General features: G+C 41.9%; 1 protein-coding gene across 1 annotated transcript; it reads left to right on the top strand.

The window, feature by feature from the left end:
* The first annotated feature begins 86 nt into the window (after window positions 1-86).
* Window positions 87-21,110, top strand: fancd2 (FA complementation group D2). Its single transcript, XM_041225351.1, has 44 exons — window positions 87-284; window positions 1,260-1,340; window positions 1,643-1,774; window positions 2,185-2,252; window positions 2,406-2,512; window positions 2,672-2,732; window positions 3,015-3,067; window positions 3,201-3,279; window positions 3,681-3,805; window positions 3,900-3,987; window positions 4,360-4,464; window positions 5,060-5,160; window positions 5,329-5,440; window positions 5,919-5,954; window positions 6,240-6,386; window positions 6,694-6,828; window positions 7,094-7,225; window positions 7,701-7,808; window positions 8,308-8,417; window positions 8,842-8,902; window positions 9,165-9,284; window positions 9,526-9,599; window positions 9,707-9,850; window positions 10,107-10,207; window positions 10,870-10,985; window positions 11,132-11,240; window positions 11,566-11,676; window positions 12,011-12,105; window positions 12,554-12,706; window positions 12,840-12,956; window positions 13,089-13,217; window positions 13,606-13,724; window positions 14,087-14,203; window positions 14,838-14,965; window positions 15,391-15,490; window positions 16,246-16,368; window positions 16,756-16,849; window positions 17,177-17,248; window positions 17,364-17,402; window positions 17,792-17,866; window positions 18,359-18,433; window positions 18,548-18,694; window positions 19,314-19,403; window positions 19,843-21,110. Exons 2-44 carry the CDS (start codon window positions 1,292-1,294, stop codon window positions 19,936-19,938), a joined length of 4,353 nt encoding a protein of 1,450 aa, XP_041081285.1. The 5' UTR covers window positions 87-284; window positions 1,260-1,291; the 3' UTR covers window positions 19,939-21,110.
* Window positions 21,111-21,219: the final 109 nt, after the last annotated feature.

Below are 21,219 nucleotides of genomic sequence, written 5' to 3'. Positions count from 1 at the left end.
AAAAATGTTGGCACTTGCAAGGTTCCGGTCTTCTTCAACCTCACATCACTGTAAAGCTGATAAATAAATTTTTTTTGGCCAAGGTTTTTTTTTTTTTTTTTTTTTTACAAAATAGCTTCTAAATGTGCACGGTCCCATAGACTGTCCAGTTTCCGGCAACGTCATTACTCTAGAATTTGGTGAGGATCCCCAAGCTTCTGCACGACACCAGCGCGGGAAAGTTAACTCTGTTTTTAAAATTACAACTAAATAAAGACCGACCAGGAAAGTAATCGTCTTTTCAGGTAAATCATAATCTTTCTACACTCAGTTTGAGGCTTTATTACTAGCTGTTTTGGTATATATCGGTATCTAAATTTGTGTAGCGATAACAGTTATGCAACAAGGATACTCATTTCTGTACACAACTGGACTAGGGGACAGGAGCTCAAGAAGGAGCTTAAGTACGCTTTCGCCTTGGCTAATTGAATTCTAAATTATCTTCCATTTAAGTAGGATTTTTTTAAAAAAATTTATACGGACGGCAATTTGCCGTATAACCTAGACGCACCTCTATACAAAAAACAAACAAACAAACAAACAAACAAAAAAAAAAAAAAAAAAACACAAGGGTTACTAATATACATCATATGGTCAATACTCCACTTATTCAGTAATTAAAGTTTTATAATTAATTCCCATTTCTTGCTTGCCTATGCATTTCACAGCCCGTCCTTTAAGGCTATTTCATTTTCTAAACTTAGAAACATTTATGAATATACAACATTGTATCAGCCCTTTCGCAGATAATTACTGTAAAGCAGGATAATAATATGTTCATCTTTATATAGCGCCTTTCATAGTGGACCACCATCACAAAACGCTTTGCAAGATAGGAGGCTAGAGTGTGTGAAGTATGCATCAGCTGCAGTGTCAGTTACAACAGTGTCTCACCTGAAAGATGGAAAACAAGGAGTTTAAGTGACTTGCTCAGGGTCACACAATGAGTCAGTGGCTGAGCTGGGATTTCAACCGGGGCCCTGCTTATTACAAGCCCATTTCTTTAACCACTGGACTTCACCTCCTATGTGCCAAACAAATCACTGACATAAAATAAGTGATGCTACATGCTGTGCCTTCAGAAGTTAAAACTTCAACTCCATATGATGCGGGAGTGAAAAATGGAAACCGAATGAATAATAAAAACTGAGGTCTGCTTTTAAGTGGCTGGTTGCAATATTTGTGGGAAGCTCCTGTTTTGCACTCTCTTGTTTCTGCAGGTAGCAGTGTGCAGGAACCTGTGCCAATCAGGATGATGAAGAAGAGACGCACCTCTACAGACAATAAAGATGACACCTCAAGTAGGCATTTCTTTGTGGTTTTGCAAAATAAAACCAGGTTAACTAAGAATTGAAATGAGTGCCACACACAACATTGTTATTCCTAAAAAAAACAAAAAAAAAAACCCAAAACAACCTAAAAAGGGCTTTTTATTCTTTTCAGAAAAAAACGCACTTTCTTCAAAATCAACCCTGGAATATTACTTGTACCTGTTATATATGTTTAATTTCTTTTACAAAAATTGTAGAATTACACTGCAATGATTATATTTTTTATTATATATGTAATATGAGTCTCTTCCTTTCTCTGCTGCTCCCTTCAGAACAGAAGAAGAGCCGTATTGGTGGGCCGAAGCAGAAGCCCTGTGTGCTGGAGGAGGATGATTCTGTGTTTGGTCAGCTGTTGCGGGCAGCTGGTGTGTCTCTGCGACAAGGCAGCATGCCCAATGAGATTGGTAAGCATGGGGGCAAGTTCACTGTGCCCCTTCCTCTGCCAGAGTTGCTATTTTTGTTTCTTGGAAGTGGCAAATTGAAATAAACGGAGTGGAAAAATAGTTAGCAGTACCTGTAAATCGTGTCCCACATAAACTGTTTTTTTAGTTAAAGAGCGAATTAAATTGTTTGCCATAACACACAATGAGGCTCTTGTGTGAAGTTTAGATATATTTTAAGAAATTCAGGGGAAATGGTTGTGACATCATTAAACATTAAACTGCAAAACAAAATAGCACTGCAATGCCAAGAAAAGTTTTTTTTTTTTAAACCCGGATTGTTAGCCCTTCTCGAATAAATATTAGAATTAAAATGAATAATACAAACAGTGTGTGTATTTATTAAATGAATCTGGAACTGCTTTGTATTATAGCCGTGGATCAAACTGTGTTCCAGAAGAGACTTCACAAGGGTTTGCGAAAGCACCCACGCTACCCCAACGTGAGTACTTTTCTGTCCAGCTCTGGGCTGCATCTGTCTGTCAGTTTCACTGTTCAAGTCTTGGGTCTTGCAGTAAGCGCAAAGCTATGGAATATAGAGTAGTGGTGGGAAGTGGGTTTCAAGGAATATTTAAACTAACAATGTGGTTTGCAGATTGTTCAGGAGTTTATCACTGGCCTGGAGTCCTATATGGAAGACCAGGAGAAGTTTAAGAGCTGCTTGCTTCCTTGTGCCCTACTTTCTGCTGAAGGAGAATCCAGGTAATTTCCCTCGATACTCACAGGTATGAAGAAGTGGTGGGGTGGAATATAGAGCACAGCTGTACATTTGGAGAAAAGAAAAATCCCAGTAATGCTAGGGACACACCCTTACTCATTTTTAAAATGTCTTCTCAACTGAAATCTATTTTGTTCTAACAGTGCTGTGAATTCATACCAAGAGAGCCTCATCAAGCTTCTGTTGGGGATTGAGATGCTGCAGGTTGGTGTCTGTGGGTGTTTGTGTTACTTCATGCATGCAGTTGAATGACTCCCTTTCTGTTTCACAAGAACACATTACTATAATTTCCTAATTTCTCCTGCTAGAGGTTGTCCCTTTTTTTTTTTTTTTTTTTTTTTTTTAGGAGTATGTCATCAAGCTGTACTTCAAGGATGGGCTGGGAAAATAGCTATTTTATTACTAATGCCAGCAGTCTATTTTAATGCATCACAGTAATAATATTTCTCAGTTTGCCCAAAGTTGCCTCTTTTTGTTTTGTTTCAGTCACCCGTCATAAACACCTTATTCGAGAAGATACCTGAGTTCATGTTTGAAGGGTAAGTTTGTGTTGTTCAGTTACCTTTGGACTGAGATGTGTGAAGGTTCTCAATTCAGTTTTCTTTATTTTCAATTTAAGGATGCAGTGTAATGACTTGTAGTCTAACAGTGTGCGCTGGCTTGTTTCTGCAGTGCTGGAGAGGATGGGCTGAATATACCCCGGATTATAATCAATCAGTTCAAGTGGCTGGACAGAGTAACGGACAGCAAGGTAACATTTTTGAAGAGTGTTGCTTTAGTGTTTCTAGTTTGGCACACATTCCTTCCTCCATCAATTGATTTTGATACCCCCAATGAGCAAAACGTCATTGGTTATGTTTGTGGTCATAACTTTTATTTAATAGAATTTATGATTTTGCAACTTACTTTGGCTTTACAGGATAAAATACACTGAATTCTATGACGCTTTTGTTCTACATACATTCATAGGTAGTTACATACATAGGTAGTTACATAAAACCGTAAATTATGGTGTCAAAACTAATTTAGTAGGGTAAGTCTGGCTAGTAATGAATGACTTCTCAGCTAAACTAGTTTGTGGATACTGTTTCCTTTTTGTAGATGATGTCAGTTTTCATAAGAGTCTATCTCACTCTTTTTGCCTCTTTTCAGGACCTGGCCAGTAAGCTAATGCAGCTGGTTGCCGTGGCGCCGGTAGAGATCCAGCGTGACATCATCACCAGCCTGCCCGAGATCCTGGAGGACACTCAGCACAACGACATCGCCAAGGAGCTCAAGTGAGTACGAGACAGTGCAGTGTGCTGGAAAGACTGACGATATATCTGTGTATCCTTTTACTCACTAAACCATCTCTCCTTGGTCTCTCTGCAGCTCCCTTCTTCAGAAGAACACACAGCTCACTGTCCCCATCCTGGATGCCCTCTCCAGTCTGAACCTGAGCTCCGACCTGCTGACAGAGGTAAATACTGCCATGGTTCAAAGGAATAAGTTCAGACACACAGTTCAGGCCATGAGACAAATAAACAAGACTTGTAAAATATCTTACTGTTGAGATGTGTAGCCCTGAGAGGGGGAAAAAACAGATTTATGTGACACTGGAGAGATGAACCGTTATCAGTGCTTTATTCTCAGAGAAACTGCATTTGTGTAAATGACAACTCTTTTAGAGATGGTAAATGACTCTTGGAGCCATTCCAGGTTTTACTATTAGCAGAAATTGGTCACCTAATTGGACAAACTGTAGCAAGAAATCCATTGAAGCTCACAGTAAAACCTGGATTGTCTCAACCTGCTGTGCAATGGGAGTCCATCCTGGTCTCTGATTCCTCAGGTACGGCAGGCCGTCATGGCGACTCTGTCTGCAGTGGAGCTGGAGGATTTGCCCGTGATGGTGAAATTCATTCTGCATGCCATCTCGGGAGCGGAGGCTGTAGAGGTACGTTTCAAACACTCACACACACAGATATGCTTTGCAATCCTAACAGTTCCATTACAGTTCCTTTTCTGATTGCACGATACCTGAATCCCATTTCATTATAACAGCTTAGCTTTTGGTTACATTTTATGTCAAGAAAGTAAAACAATTTGCCACCTTGTCCTGAATGTTTGCCATTTAGAATTCAGAAAATATGGATTTGTGTGTTGCCAATTGAATACCTTGTTTAATTCTGTATCTGCGAAACTTTTGAGATGGTTGCATTAGTTTGATGGCTTTGAGCTGTCATTATGATCATTTTAATTGTATGGTAACAAATGATCATTCTGTTCTGAATTTAAATCTTATATCATCAACTATTTGTGATGAATTCAGGGATGGAAATAAGACCCCTTTCGCATAGTGGTTTCCCCATTCCAGTTTTAAGAGTAGCCTCATTAGCCACAGTGTATAGGCAACAAGCTCAGATGGTAACCGCATAGTAAAACCAGGAATGGATCAAACTGCTATGCACTGGGGGGTGTCTTATTTCAATCCCTGTCAACCTACTGTGTGCCTGGTGGAGGTGGTGAAAAAAAATCTTTTTGCCTTGCAGGTTGTCTCTGATCTGCGCAACAAGTTGGAGCTGGAATCCTGTGTGTTACCCCCTCCGCTACAAGCATCTCAGAGCCGAGCAAAGAGCAAAGGGAAGGGCGGGTACGTAGAACATTAGACTGGAGACAAACTGGTTCCCTTTTTATTCCTCTAATACCAGTGCAGTTTATATCCCTTTCTCTGTCATTAAAACAGGAGCCATGTTCTACCTACTCTGGTGGGTTTCTTCTAGATATTCAAACCAGCTTCATGTCTTTGCTTTATTTAAAGGTCTTCCCTAAACTCTGCAGCCAGCAGCAGCCAGGACTGTGTGAGCCTTGTTTTGGACGCTATTAAATCAGCAGTGCGCTTTCAGAAAGCTATCTCGGAAGCTTGGATAAAGGTGAGCTTTGTATTAAACTTAAAAAAACAAACCAAAAAAAGTTATTTTATCCATTTAGTTATGTATTCATCCCGTTTGCCCAGTGACTTCCAAATCGCTGTATATTTATACAGCATGGTAGAAAAGCTACGCATGGCCACCAGTGACCTTTGATCAGATCAGATTATCTCCAAAATCTAATCAGGACACTTATAATCCAGGGTTAGTGCTCAATAAAATTTGAGAGAAATTAATGTTTTGAAGCAATAGTTTTGTGGGAGGGGGGAAAAAAAAAAAAAAAAAAAAAAAAAAAATTCAAAATGGTTTCCAACCATTCAATTTGGAAAAGACACTGACCATATGCCCCATTGGTGTTTTATACATGCAAAGTTTCAAGTCAACACAACAAACCGTCTCTGTGATAAGGCACCAAATCTTGTGTATTATCTGCTCAAACTTCTCCTGGATATTTCTGAAAATGAGGTGTTTCTTCTTCTAGGCCATTGAGAATATTGATTCAGCGGCAGAACATAAGGTATGTATTTATATATTCATGTGTGCAACAAACCTTTGCAGCATCGCAGACAGCCAGATTTCAATTTCCTTCCTGTATAATCAATACTTTATCCCTTTTATACTAATCTCATAAGCCTGTTTATATGAATGAGTTGACAGCTGCGTGGAAAGTTAGACTTGGTCACTACCAAGTGATTGGTGAAATGGTTTTCTACCCAGTCGGTACAGAGAAACAAGACAGGATGCAGGGTTTGCACATTTTATAAAATGCAGTCCTGCAAAATCCTGGTTGTTTCCCTCCCAGGTCATTGACCTCTTGGTTCTGTTCATCCTGCACACGACCAACTCCAACCACAGCCGGCGCGGGGTGGAGAGGGTCCTGCGGAACAAGGTGCGGGGAGGACACATCCGGGAGTCCCTGCTTCAGGCTGCCATCCGGGGCCACGCGACGGTCAGTCATATTTCAGAGAATGAGATTTGAAATATCACTTTAGGCTTGACATTTCTTGGGCCCTCTTTCGAAGCAAGTGCAAAGGCATAGTGTAATTTTAATTACGGTTTAAAAAAACAAATAAATAAATAAATAATTAAACTGTGGGAATACTGTGATGCTGCACCAAAGGTAACTGTTTTAAAGCACTGGTTCATACACCGATTGCTGTAAGATTTTGGGTCCACATTACTGTGCAGTAATAACCACTTGTACATAAAAATTCTCATTATTAATATTTTCTTCTTTTCTGTTTGCTGTGGTGTAGGTGATTAGAGCTTACTTCCCTTCCATCATTTCCCTGGCCCAGTCCCTCCTTCGTTCACCTGACCCCAGTGTGGTGACCTTTGGCAGCCAGATGTACAAACACGCCTTCACCTCCTTCGACCCCTACTGCCAGCAGGTGGGCGCGATAGAGTGGAGGTTATGTTTGACTTTATATCATTCCTGGACACAGGCAAATCTTTTTCTGTCGATTTTGTACATCTACTTAAAACTTTTTTTTTTCCCCAATTGCTTTCGAAATGTTTGACAAAAAGGTTTCGTGCATTTCAGAGTTGTACCCAGATGTACATTCTTCTTTCTGCACAGCTGCCTGCGTCTCGCCCATCATTATCAGTTAGAGGTTTTCCTGATTTAATGTTGATCACTTCCTCGCTCCCCCTCAGGAGGTGGTGGGCTCCCTGGTGACTCACGTGTGCAGTGGCTATGCAGGGGAGGTGGACGTCTCTCTGAAGGTCCTCTCTGAGCTGGTGACACAGAGCCCAGCTGACATGGCTCTATACGCTGTCTTCGTTAAGGTGAGGGGCCTATGTTCATGCACGTTTACAAAGAGAGAGCAGGCACATTTAGATTCGTCGCCATATGACTTTCAGAAATATGCATTTTTTAAGTAATTGTGAATATACATCAGTGATTCCCAACTCTGGCCCTCAAGGTCCGTTCTAGTGCAGAACTTTGTTCCATCCAATCAATCCAAAATGAGCTAATTAACTTTTATCTGGTTCAGCTAACTAATTTAGTACCTGGTTGGAATAAATATTTGCTCTGGAATGGATCTCAAGGGCCACTGATTTACAATAGATTCTTGAAGACATTTCCTGCATAAAAAAGATTGACTGCTCTCAAACTTTTTTGGCCACATTCCTTATGTCTTTGCTTGGATAAGGAAAGGCTACACATACGTTAACAAACAACACTTGTGTACACCCTTGGTTTCACTTGTTAATGAATGATGTGAATGAGTTTAAATGCAGCGATCGTTCTGTTGAGCAGGGTATCCTGGATTACATGGACAACCTGACCCCGCCACAGATCCGCAAGCTCTTCTACATCCTGAGCACACTGGCATTCAGCCGAGGCACCGAGGGTAGCCACATCCAGGTCAGAGGAATCAGCATTACACCGTATAGGAGGGGAGGGCATGCTGGGACTATTGCCATCTTCACATATGAACCAACCAATTTGACTACACCGTTATTGGGCACAAAAAACCCAAAAGTTAATACTGATCCCTTTTTAAATTGAGAAGAGTTGGATCACCAAATATATTGGGTAATAATTTGATTGTACTGTATTATGAAAGTCAGTTGTGATGACATTAAAAAATGGCCACACTCAGAAAGCGGAGCTACTCTAAAATATATATTTTTTTGATTCATGAGATTTGGCTTGCTTCAATAGTTTTTAAAGTAATATGTATTTATAATATACAGTATGCAGGCTCAGCAACAGTCTTGGAAGTGGACAATAAGTAAAACAGACTCCTAAAAAAACAAAATGTTTTAGCAGAATGGAAGGCTGGCAATCGATGATACTTTTGTGGAAGTAAATAGAATGGTGTGCTTAACTGTCACGCTGCCACCTTGTGATTTGTCCGCAGGATGACATGCACATTGTGATCCGGAAGCAACTCTCCAGCACAGTGTCCAAGTACAAGCGGATCGGGATCATCGGAGCTGTGATGGTTGTTGGCAGTATGGGCACACGGAGGTATGAGACTGGGAGAGAGATCCAGGACCAACCCAATCTCTCTGCACCCCAGCGTTGTGTATGCTCAAGAGTTATGGTGTTAATGTTTAAAAAGAGGCTGCCCTATCGAAACATCCCAGAGCTTTGCTGGTGTTACAGATGACATGACTCAAGTTAGAGAGCTTTGCTGATGGTATTTAGGCATTACATGTATTTATCAATCTGTTTTCAGGATAATAAAAAATGTACCACATCGGCCTCTAACTATAAGTGAACTTGCCGTATCTGTGTTTTCTAGCCCCTGATTTTTCCCTGCTTTGTTAAAGACAGCAAGAGGCAGATGTGATATGTCTTTTTTTTTTTTTTTTTTTGAACTTCAGAAGACCCCTTTGACTGTAGACCTCACATCCACTCTGTATCCATAATTCCTTCTCTATTTTTGCAGGAGCAAGCCAGAAGGCCCTTCTTCAGAGGCTGTCCCCCTGCCCAAGGAAACCTACAGACAGGTGAGACTTCTGGGGACTGGAGGTCAGTATTACAGCATCTAAACCAACAGGACACATAAGCATATTGCTAAGCACAAACATCCACATGCAATGGCCTATTCAACTTGATATATTTTTTTTTTTATTATTGTTACGATGGGCACCTGCAAATATTTAGTCGCACAATGATGAACACCAAGAGGGATTGATGTTCTGTGTGATGCAGAATGTGATACTGTAGAAACTGATGCTTCGCTAACTCTGTCAGTGTAACTCTGCTCAGGTGACAACCCTGCTGGGGTTGGTTCGCTCCTGCAGTGAGTGCTCCCCAGAAGCAGCTGCCCTTTACTATGATGAGCTGGCCAACCTGGTGCAGACTGGAGACCTCGACCCGCAGGTGCACGTGAGTCAGCACGTTAAAATTACTTTTTAATGTAGTTCCGAGACTTCATTTTCTCATTGATGTGGGTGAAGCCTTTTTAGCGAACTGTACTTTTTGAAGAGCAGATAACTGAAATGTTTACGTGAGTTTTGTTAAAAGCCATTTTATAAATGCCACAACGAAGACAAAATGATTCTGCAAAAATAGGTTAGTTGAGAAAAAAATGGACTTCCGGTCTGTAGTAAGCTGTTTTGTATTTCAGGAATGGATTGGGAGGAGTGTGCTGGAAGATTTCCAAGAGGACTTTGTTGTGGACCTGGGACCTGAAATAAAAGGGTTATTATAACTGCTGCTGTTATTTCAATAATGTTTATGATAAAGCAGTTTTAACGAGATATAGGTCACTATACTATGAAACCTAATGTTCTGCTTTTTTATTGCAGCACCTTCCCTCTCCCAGCAAAAGCAATGTATAACCTGGATGAAGAGGAGAGCCAAGGCGGAATCGCAATCAACCTCCTGCCTCTGCTCGCTGAAGACCTTCAGAAGGGGGCACAGCTGAGTCGACCTGCTCAGGGGGACAAAAGGTCAGTAAAGTGTTGTTTTTATTGCACACATGTTTCTAAACTATGGTGTGGACCTCTTTCCAGTCAATGGAATGGTCATCATGTCCACCATTCATTCAAAGGTTTATTTGTATTCTCAGAAACTGTTGCCAAACGTTGCGTGATTGGGATGGAAATGAAGCCTTACCGTGGGAATAGACTAGTCATTTTCTGTGAAATTAGTCCGATAAAAATGAGACATGACAGGTGTTGTTCTCACGTCTCTGTTGTGTTGCAGGCGAGTGTCTCCACTGTGCCTGGGGTCCTTCTTCCGTCTTCTGCGGCTGTGTCAGGAAGAGCAGAACCAGGGGGACCTGGTGGAGATCGATGCTCTGCTGGGTAATACCTGGGGAGGATCGATACACCTCGCACTGGACAACACAGCATTGATACATTCACCAGGACTCTTACACTGACCAGAACTCTCACACTGCACAATAATGATACACTGACCAGAACTCTCACACTGCAGAAAACTGATACATTCACCAGAACTTTCATACTGCACAATACCGATACCCTGACAAGAACTCTCACACTGCATAATACTGATACATTCACCAGAACTCTCACACTGCACAATACTGATACAGTCACCAGAACGCAAACAGAGGCTAACTGGAAAAGCAGAAAACTCAGAATGGCCACATAACCAACAAGACACAAAGTGTTAAATGAGTATAACTTTCAGCACTAGACTTTGAGTTAAACATATTCAGATTAAATGATGGAATGCTTTTGTATTTGAATAATGCATTTATGTTGCAATAGAATTACCTGGTAGGCCTTTGACATTTAAATCCGGTCAATTTACTGATAGTAAATTTATATGCTGGTGGCAGCCAGGGGATGAATGGGGCATGGAGGATTTTGATAAAATGAAAAGGTGGTGCCATTTGTTAGACAGTGTAGCTTATTTCTTGTGTTGACTAAAAATTATTTGAAGGTGTTATATGGAACACTGCTGGTGCCGTGAAGTGAGGTGTATCTCTCTGTTACAGGCTGCCCTCTGATTGTCACTGACCTAGATGTGGTGGAGAAGATGGACTGTCTGTCTAAACTAGAGAAGGAGTTTCTCTGCACTCTGCTCTTCCATGCTATCAACTGGATCAGAGAGGTAAGCTGATTATTGTTTTTCACCTGTGTCCAGTGATGCACCACAATGTATTACTCTGCTCTTCCAATCATATCTATCTGTCTCCTCATCTCCCGTCCTGTCCCTTGTTTGAGGTTGTTTACTGTACCTGTGTTTGTGCTATGCAGGTGGTGAATGCTTTCTGTAGACAGCAGGACCCTGAGATGAAAAGCAAGGTGATGATCCGGCTGCAGAACATCACCTATCTGCAGAGTGTTCTGGAAAGGTGTTTAGCAGGTTGGTGCTAAATGCTGTTGCTAACTTAAATTACTACGGTCTAAAGACACATGAAAGGAAAAGCTTTTGTTCTATGAACCTTTTTGTTTTGGATTGTTTCATAAATGGATAAACACACCCCCCCCCCCCACCCCCCCCCCCCCCCCCCCCCCCCCCCCCCCCCCCCCCCCCCCCCCCCCCCCCCCCCCCCCCCCACCACCCCCCCCAGCCCCCCCCCCCCCCCCCTCACCCCTCCCCCCCCCCCCCCCCCCCCCCCCCCCCCCCCCCCCCCCCCCCCCCCCCCCCCCCCCCCCCCCCCCCCCCCCCCCCCCCCCCCCACCCCCCCCCCCCCCCCTGTGTGTGGGCTATGTTCCTCCTCTTGCTAATTTTGATTGTGAGACAGCTGAAGGTGCTGTTACAGCCAGTGCTGCCCCCCCTGCCAAGAAAGAAAAGAAAGGTACCAAGCTGTTTACCCCTCCTCCATCCTGTATAATTTTCCATGGGGCAAAAAATAGTGTAAGGTATGGTATAAAATAAAAAAAGACTTCAGAGAATGATATGCAAATGAGAGAATGATATGCAAATGAGAGAATGTGAGTGATATGCAAATGAGATCGGGTAAAAAAAAGAAAAGAAAAAAAAAGTGCTACTTCACCACTGCACATGTGTAGTGCACCCTTGGAAAATGGTGACCAGATCAACCAATGAAAACCAAACTCTGTCTTTTACAAACTCATGTGTTCATAGGGGTGTAGCCATTGGTGCAACTAACTTGTTCTTCATCTCTGCAGGACACGCTGGACAGAAGCGCAAGGTGGATAAGAACTCCTCTGGTGACAGCTCCCAGCTGGAGGAGGGAGCAGAGGCTGAAGAATCGCAACAAAAGGTAGAAATCTCTTCTGAGAGTGTGCCAGGGGTCACCTTTAGATTCTGGCTCTGAGTAAACTCTGATAGATGTACAAGGAGTCTCCTCTTTGTATTCTTTTTGCACTATTGATATGTACCTCTCCTGGCCCTGGGGGACACAGACAGTGAATAAACTATACTATCAGTGCATTTAATTAACAACGGTTTGTCAAGACATCCTGTATCTGGAAATCTGAATGGACTAGTGCTGGAAAGTGGATCATAAATCTGTTCTTAAGTTTTGATAAAACAGTAATAGTAATTACGTAGTAGTAGATATTACATATTAATAAAACAGTCATACTATAATAATTAAGTCATTGTTGTCAAATTTAGTTATCTAGTTGTAATTTACACATTTCACACATTTATCCAATGAGAATTTTTTTTTTTTTTTTTTTTTTATTACGCTGTTACACTTCTGTCAGGAATCCCCAGAGAAGGAGAAGGAGGAGGGGAAGGCAGGAGTGAGCCTGGTCTCTTACCGACCCTACTTCCGTGAGCTGGATATCGATGTTTTGAGTGTGCTACAGTGCGGCCTGCTCACCAGGTCTCTCCTGGACAGTGAGGACCATACCAAGGTATGGGCGGGGGAAAGCGAGTTAAGCAGGCAGCAGAGGCAGGAGACAGCATTTCTTGCAAATGTGTGGCTCACTACTTGTCTGTCTGATCCATTACCTATCCATCCTTTGAAAGTATGCCTCTCCCGTGCAGGTGTCAGAGGTGGTGCAGCTGGGCCCCTCGGAGCTGCTTTTCCTGCTGGAGGACCTGTCCCGCAAGCTGGAGTTCAGCCTGGCAGCTTCCAGTGCCAAGAGGATGCCTTTCCTCAAGGTGAGGCTGAGGGAAGGTGCTAAAGCTCAGTGGTTAGATGCTGTGCTGCAGTGTGGAAGGTAGTGGGTTCGAGTAGCTCAGGGGTTTAATCATGACCCGAACATTTTCAACATCTACTACCTTTTTTTTTAGGTGAAGGCTGATAAGAATGTGGGCTTTTCTCACCTGCAACAGAAGAGCCCATCTGAGATTGCCTCCTGCTGCATCCAGCTGCTCCCTGCCCTCTGCAACCACCTAGAGAACACACATAACTACTTCCAGGTGGGGACTGCTTCACCTGCGCACTGGCCTGCTTTTTCACTCGATTCTATTCAGAATCTGCTGATTTTGCTCCCTTGTGAACTACTGCACTTTCCTCCTTTACATTTTGCGCAAGCCTAGAAAGTCATTTCTCAACAGTGGGAAACACTTTGATTTAGTGGCCATTCTTGGTAAACAGCTGTTGGCAACACATTCAGAACTTTATCTTGCACATATCTGAGTGAGATAAGCTTTCATTTGTGCAATGGATATTGTTAAATGGCTTTGCATAGTTGCGGTTAGTATGAGGTCACAAAGTCTGTCCTCTATCACTCCGCTCATTTCTAAGACCATGAAGAATGTGTAATGGGCTAGATTTTGGGGGTAAGGCTGGGTTTTCGTTCTGCAGGTCCTGCTGTCGGAGAACAATGGGGTGGTGGATGCCCCAGGTGTGGATATGAAGGAGCACCAGCTCATGTCTGCCTGCTACCAACTGCTGCTCCACATCTTGCTCACCACCTTCTCCTGGTGAGTCTCCACTCATGCAGGGGGGCTATAAAAGCACAGGACAGGATTGTAACACCTTCAGTCTGTCTTTAGTACCCTGCACAGTTAGGTGAACCATCAAGAATAGTGTCCGTTATCCAATACCAACTGTATGCATCCCAAGCTTCACCTTAGTAGCCTTTCAACCCAATTTTCATCTCTGTAAATGTCTTTATTTTTTTTCCCAGACTGTTATCACTTTTACTAGGGCACTTGCTGTGCAGCAGGTATGGGACCACTCATCCTGACCCCTAGGAGGCTCAGGTGGGGCCTTAATTAAATTAATTTTATCCTTGGCAATGCTGATCTCTCTCTCTCTCTCTCTCTCTCTCTCTCTGTTGCAGGAGTGGGTTTTCTCAGCATGAGAACCGCAAGCTGTTGAAATCGGCCCTGGGAGTCTTGGCTGGGAGGCTGAAAGAGAAGGAGAATGATGTGGACTTGGGGACAGAGGAACTGGTCAGGTAACTTTGAACAGGCCCTGGGTCTTGGCCTCCATTACATTCAAGGAATGGTCTGTGTCTGGAACTGAACACCTTGTTCCTTTTAGAACCAAAGTATCTCTGTGTTTGTGCTGTAGATAATTTACTGTCATTTTCCTATAGTTTGGGTGAAAGTGTATTTGCTGACTCCTACATTGATGTAGCAGTGTTTTCTCAGGGCAGTAGGGGGCAGCATGCCATACAGGATACTCCTGAGAAGTAAAATAGTTGTGGAAATTGTACATCTCTAAAGCCAGATTAATCAGCAAATACACATGAATAACTAACCTTTTTAAAATGAATCTTTATACTAATTGCTGTTAAGAGCAGTATGCCTGAACACAAGAAAATGTAAATTGAAAATAATGTGCTGGCTCATATGAAATAACAATAAACTCATTATTAGCAGCTCCATATAAGGACCAGGTCATCATCTCTCTGTCCCTTTCAAATGAGAAATAAATGAAAGACCTCTATCTTTGAACTAGTTCTCTTTATATGACCTTTTTACTCATAATTACTGATAAAAATGAATGAGTAACAGTACTTTCCAAAAGGCTAGAAAATGTCCAGCTAATCCTTTTTTTTACATATTGTTTTTTTTTGTGTTTGGCAGGCAGAGTTTTGGGTACTTGTTAAATTTCCACAGTACCGTGCCTGGTTGCAGCCCAGCCCTCTCTCTCACCCAGCTCCTCATTGTGGTGGCTGACCGGGGTCCTGACAGCCAGTACAGAGAGAAGATAGGTAACTACTCCTCTAATCACAATAATGTTTCATTAGTGTCAATGCACCAGCATGAGGATGAACTGACATGTTTGTCAGACTGAATTTTAAAATAATTTGTATTGGACAGCAGATGTATAGTCAGAGATTGTGTTGGAGCAGAGAGCCTGTGAATGAAAATGCAGTGGATAGCTACCTAATGTACTTGACAGAGTTGGATCTGAGAGATATTGCAAGACAGTACTATACCAGACATTGGAGGTTAGAGGGTGCAGATTATTATTATTTATTTCTTGGCAGACACCCTTACCCAGGGCAACTTACAGTTGTATACAAAAAAATACATATCAATAATTAGTCTATTAGGTCAACAGTGTGGATTGCTACAGTATATAAACCAGCCTCTTGACTGAAATTCCCTGTGTTGCTCTGTGTCTGCTGTCCAGCGTCTCTCTCCAGAGGGTTCCTGTGCCAGGAATGGATCCTGCCCAGCGGGGAGAGGGAGAAAGGGAACAAGCATAATGAGATGCTGCAGAGCCTGCTGAGGTATGTCACAGCAGTGGCTCCCAGCTCTGCCACAAAGCCCATTCTGCACTTCATCAATGAGCACACTGCTCCAGTAACTGCTCTCCTTTTCCTATGTGGTCAGGTTCATTCACATAGAATGGTCTGCACTGTACTGCTTGTGCACACGATTACTGTTCGTTATAGTTCCACAAGCACCGTGCTCATTAAGAACACATTTGAGCATGTCAATATTAGGCCATGGCGGCACGATGGTGTGATGGTTAGCGCTGCTGCCTCACAGCACCAGGGTCCTGTGTTCGATTCCTGCCTAGAGGTCTGTCTGTGTAGAGTTTTCTCCGAGTTTCCTCCCACAGTCTAAGACATGCTGTTCAGGTTGATTGGTCACTCTAAATTGCCCTGAGTGTGAGTGAGTGTGGTGCCCTGCGAAGGACTGCGGTCACGTCCAGGGTGTAGTCCCGCCTTGCGCCCTGTGTCTGCCGGGTTAGGCTCCAGCTCACCGCGACCCTGTAAAAGGATTAAGCGGTTAATGGTAATGGATGGATGGATGGATGGATGGATGGATGGATATTAGGCCATTGAAACTTAGTTTAACAGTCCAAACAATTTTTTCAAACAGGGCAAGTGTATTAAATAAGCTACTTGCAGCTGTGGAGTTTCTTGAGTGATCCAGTACTGTGAGCATTTTCCATGTTAGTGAAAAGAACAGAGGCTTCAGTGAGTGTGTTCTGTAACATGGCGTGCTGTGTCTGAGTTCTCTCAGTTCTTCTCTCCAGTATATACCTGGAGCACAAAGATGATGTGCTGAAGGCGATCGAGGAGATCGCCGGAGTGGGCTTCCCTGAGCTCATCGGCACCACCAAGGATGGCTGTTCCAGAACCTTCCCCACTCTAACCAGGTACACACATCAGGGTGGGAGGGTGTTGATGTAGTGCTTTAAACATATTTTTAATCTGTTTTGAGTTTTGTTTTCTTTTCAAGTGTGGAATGGATATCTGGGTTTCTTGATTATTGCTTTTAACATGTATTACTCTAGAAACAAAACCAGATAAATGTGCCTATTTTCACTATGATGTAGAGCTTGTGGTACTTCAAGATTAGAAGATAATATAGCTGATTATTTGGGAATAGCACCCATAATTGTACATTAGTTTGGGTAACAGTGGAGCCTGCAGTACCTTCGACCTATCTTTTGAAAGAACATCAGGGGTCATTATTGGGGTTGCCAATTAACCCAGTCCATTGCAGTTTGACCCGGACTGACCTAGTCTCTATTGACACTCAGGCAGACGTTCCTGGTTTTCTATCGTGTGGTGATGGGAGTGCTGGAAAAATCGGTGCGGAGAATTGCAGCTGGGAAGCAAATGGACTCAAGTGAGGTAAGCGCAGAGTGCGAAGGAACTTGTCGTTCCCCAATCTTCTGTACAGCTAAATAAATCAAAATTAATGCAACGCAAAATGTTTAGAGTATTTAGATGCCATATTCTAAATTCTACTGTATGTTGGCCTGTATTGGCTTTAGCTTTATTTCTGTTGGAAACCAGAATCTGGACAAGCAAAACTGGTTTCTCAATAGGGAAGATGACCGTTGTTATTCCCATGCAGGTTAGTTTTTCACTAGCAAATTACATTGTAGATTTTGTGGCCAGTGCCAGTGAGTATTTTCCCCAGTGCTGGTAAAGCAGTGCATCTTTTCCGTGTGACAGGCACAGAGTGAGAAGCTCCTGACCTGGAATCTGGCTGTGAGAGATTTCCACATCCTGGTCAATCTGGTGAAGGTGAGGAGAGGAGCTTTTATAAGAAAAAAACTAGGCATTTGTCTTTTTGGTTTCCTCTGGGTGTCAATGTTCAACCCTAGGCCAATGTGGGATTTTCTTTCCTTTCTGTTTGCAGGTATTTGACAGCAGGTCTGTCCTTGGTGTCTGCTTGAGGGTCAGTATAATATTATTATTATTAATAATTTTTTTAATAAATGTTCCATGTAGTTACTTATTTGGCATATCTTGTTTCACACTAAGGTGACAACAGTGCCTCCTTGTTGCAAATAAAAAAAAAAAAAAAAAAATAAAAAAAAAAAAAAAAAAACAGAAATATTAAAAACAGTCAATTGATGATGGGCCCGGCACAATTTGCTTTTAACACGGCAAAACTAATGAAGAGCCAGATTATCAAATCGTTAAGTAATGACTTTGAATTCATGAACAGATTAATATTGAAAAAACATGGTTCGCTTTGTTTAGCGGTTAAGCCGAGTGAATATTCACCTTGTTACTTGTTGTAAGGTACTGCTGACAATTTGAACCCTGTGTCTCTGTTTCCAGTATGGGCGTCTTTTTGTTGAAGCTTTCCTGAAGCTGGCGATGCCACTGCTGGACTACAGCTTTAAGAAACATAAGGTGAGATTTTGGGCGTCTGCACCAGGCTATGTGCTTACTGATCATCAATGTGTGAGGATTTAGTTAGTAAAAAGGCATGATATCTACAAAGGGACAAGCTATATAAAAAAGGGTTAACCCATTTAACAATATAATATCAAAATGTCTAGATTGAAACTCACTTTTAGAAGCTTATATATGAGCAATTCTACACTAAAATTAAAAAAGGAAGCCAAGTTAGTGTATTGTTTTTCTTGTCTATTTTATATCGCATTATCATGATCCTATTTATATAGTTAATCTGTCCATTATGACTTACTGTTTTGGCTATGTACAGTTCAAAGTGGTGTGGTTCCCTAATTAAGGATTCATGCTTGGGATGCCCTGAAGCTTTTATTTGCATGACAGACTTGATCCAGAATAGGCTAATTTGCTTGGTCCGAAAGCCATGCCTTTCCGCCACAGTGATTTTTACCAGCCTGTGAAGGTTTTCAATTTGTTTGTCTCTTGCAGGAAGATGTTCAGAGCTTGCTAAAGACTTTTCAGCTGAGCACCAGACAGCTTCATTACATGTGTGGCCACACCAAGGTAAGTTTTATGGGCGGACTGGTGAGATATTTAGAGGTCCAGTGTTTTTGTCTCTCATTCAACAGGAGGGGGTCTGCTTTGTGTGTTTGTAATGCTTTGTGAGGCTGGTTTCAGATACGTCAAGACACAGGACTGACGAATCACGTGCCCCTGCTGAAGAAGACTCTGGAGCAGTTTGTGTACCGAGTGAAGGCCATGCTCATTCTCAACAACTGCCAGGAGGCCTTCTGGGTGGGAAACCTCAAAAACAGGAACTTAAAGGTACAAGGCACACTGCACAAACACGCCATTCTGTCTCTGTCCTTTTTAATCTGGAACCAAAGGATACTGTGTCTTCACAAATTGATTTGGTTTTAAACGTTGAGTAATCTATAGTGAAGTTCAGTTCGATATGTATTGAAATTAAATGCATGTTAGCTCCATAGCAAATGAGGTGCGTCTATGTGTGTTTTTTTTTTTTTTTACAGTACATCCTTGTATCCCCAAATTCAAACATTTAAATGATACATTCTAACTTATATACTTCCTGATCACAGATGAAATGAGTCAACTAGCTCCCTGTGAAAGTCTACATGACAAAACCACCACACAATTTGCCATAACTGACAATCTTTTCTTGACAGAAGCCAAGCACTGAATGCCAGTGGGTCAGGATTGAGGTGAACCTTTTAATGTGCCTGCCTCCAGCAGGCCTGACTATAGCCAGTGCCTTGGTCTCCATTGCTTTCAGGAGTATTCATGAGAACAACAGATGGAGAGCTATACTATGACAGGCGCATTACACAGTTATACTTGTATAACAGTGTTGTTCTGCGGGTCACAGACTGTGTAATACTCTTCCCAGTTCTTGACCTTTTCTTCCGTCCTGTCCCCTTCACAGGGTGAGGAGATCCTGTCCCAGCAGACCGGAGAGAGCGGAGAGGAGGATGACGAGGCTTCACAGCTCCCAGAGGAGGAGTCTGAGAGAGAGGTGTGGCTCCTGGGTTTTTTATATTTCTATTTTCCTGCAGCAAAGATGCATTCTACATAGAGATTGTTATTATTTTATTAATATTAAATACTAAATAGCAGTAGTTTGTCTTGTTCATACTGTTGCCAATGAGGCCTAAAATGTACATTATTTTGTTCCAACCAGGTCTGGGTGTTATTTTACAAACTACATTTCCACTGCCCAGGAAAATAGCAATTAAAGACGTTGAATAAAACGGAGTACTCAACTCTTTTTTGACAGGGGTCTTTCTATTAGTCCCATGCATGTGAGCCTACAAAAATTAACATAAACATTAATATAATCATTCTCTGTGAGAACTGAGACCTAGATCCCTGGTTGAAAAGTGATGTGTATTATGTGTCAGGACTGAGAGTCAGGAGTTTTTTTTTTTTTTTAAAAACATTCTCTCACCAAACAGGACGAAGACAATGAGGATAAAAGTGACTCGGAGGTGAGGAATGGAGTATGCGATGAGGAGGTGGAGGATGAAGAGAGTACTGACGATTCAGATTAGACACACCTGCTGGGGGAGAGGGGTCTGAAAAAGCAGCAACAGCCACTGTCCTGACTGCCTGCCACTGCAGCCAGGATACACTGACCTCTCCCCACCAATACCAAGCTGAGAGCACAGTGTTCATATGCTTTCCTGGAAACTACTCTCAAGCATACTGCTTCAGTTATTGTCCTCTATTCTTCATTCCAGTACATTCCAGTCTCTGTAAAACTGCATTAATTGCAGGCTGATTGAGCAAAATCAGAGTGCTGGCTATCCTGTCTCTGTCTATCACGACTTATATAAAGCTAACTTGCTCTACCTTGGGAGAATGAAATAATAATTTTTAGTTGTGGACTCAATGGGAATAATGTGAGAATACATGTGCTTTGCAGCTTAAAAGATAGCTTTAAAAATTATTTGAAAGCTTTTCTTTTTTTTTTAGGTGACTTTGCTTTTTTTTTTTATAAAGTTTTTGTCCCTCTAAACCTTTGTTGTTCAGCAATTTTCTAGGGTTCTTGATTCGAGAAAAAAAAAAAAAAATCATCAGTCAAACAAAGGAACCAACAACAGGGATTCTCTAAGCAAGTTCACAGCCAGGTAGAAAAATGTATAAGCTTTAATAGATAGCTTTTTTACTCCAAGTTAGTTTAAGTTGATCATAACTGATGTTGTGCAGTGAAGTTATCACAGGATAGCATGTTTCTGGTGGTTAGGAGGAGGCCCTGATATATTTTACAGTGGGATGCTACAAAAGTTAGTTCAACTTGTGCCATAGGTGGTCATACAGAGTGAGCAGTTGATCTTCAAACACTGCTGCGTTGTCTCCCCAACTGCAGAATTAAAAGGTTTTAAACAAAAGCTAAGAACCGGGTAGAGGGGGGGGGTGCACTTCCTAATGGACTGTAGCTTAATAATAATCAGTAAAGATCAAGGACCGTGGGCATTTCATTTCAAGGTTTTCTTTAATGAGTTCCTGTGATGTTTACAATGAGAGTGTGGGTGTTTTTTTTTCCAGTTTCACTAGTTGCTCTGCCAGTCATCAGAATCATAGACCAGAACAAGTCACTTTTAAAATACTTTAGGCATTCTGGAAAATAGCAACACCTTGGCCCATTGCAAACACCACACTGCTAAGGACACTTTTGGAGTCTGCATGCTCCGTGATCTTTTAAAGAGTTTGTTTTTGTTGAAAATAAAGTTTTTATATATATATATATATATATATATATATATATATATATATATATATATATATATATATATATATATATATATATATATACACTTGTTTAGTTTGTG

This window comes from Polyodon spathula, chromosome 23 (assembly GCF_017654505.1).
Source record: "Polyodon spathula isolate WHYD16114869_AA chromosome 23, ASM1765450v1, whole genome shotgun sequence".
NCBI lineage: Eukaryota > Metazoa > Chordata > Actinopteri > Acipenseriformes > Polyodontidae > Polyodon > Polyodon spathula.
The sequence above is the reverse complement of the archived record's forward strand: the minus strand, read 5'-3'. Positions and strand labels throughout refer to the sequence as shown.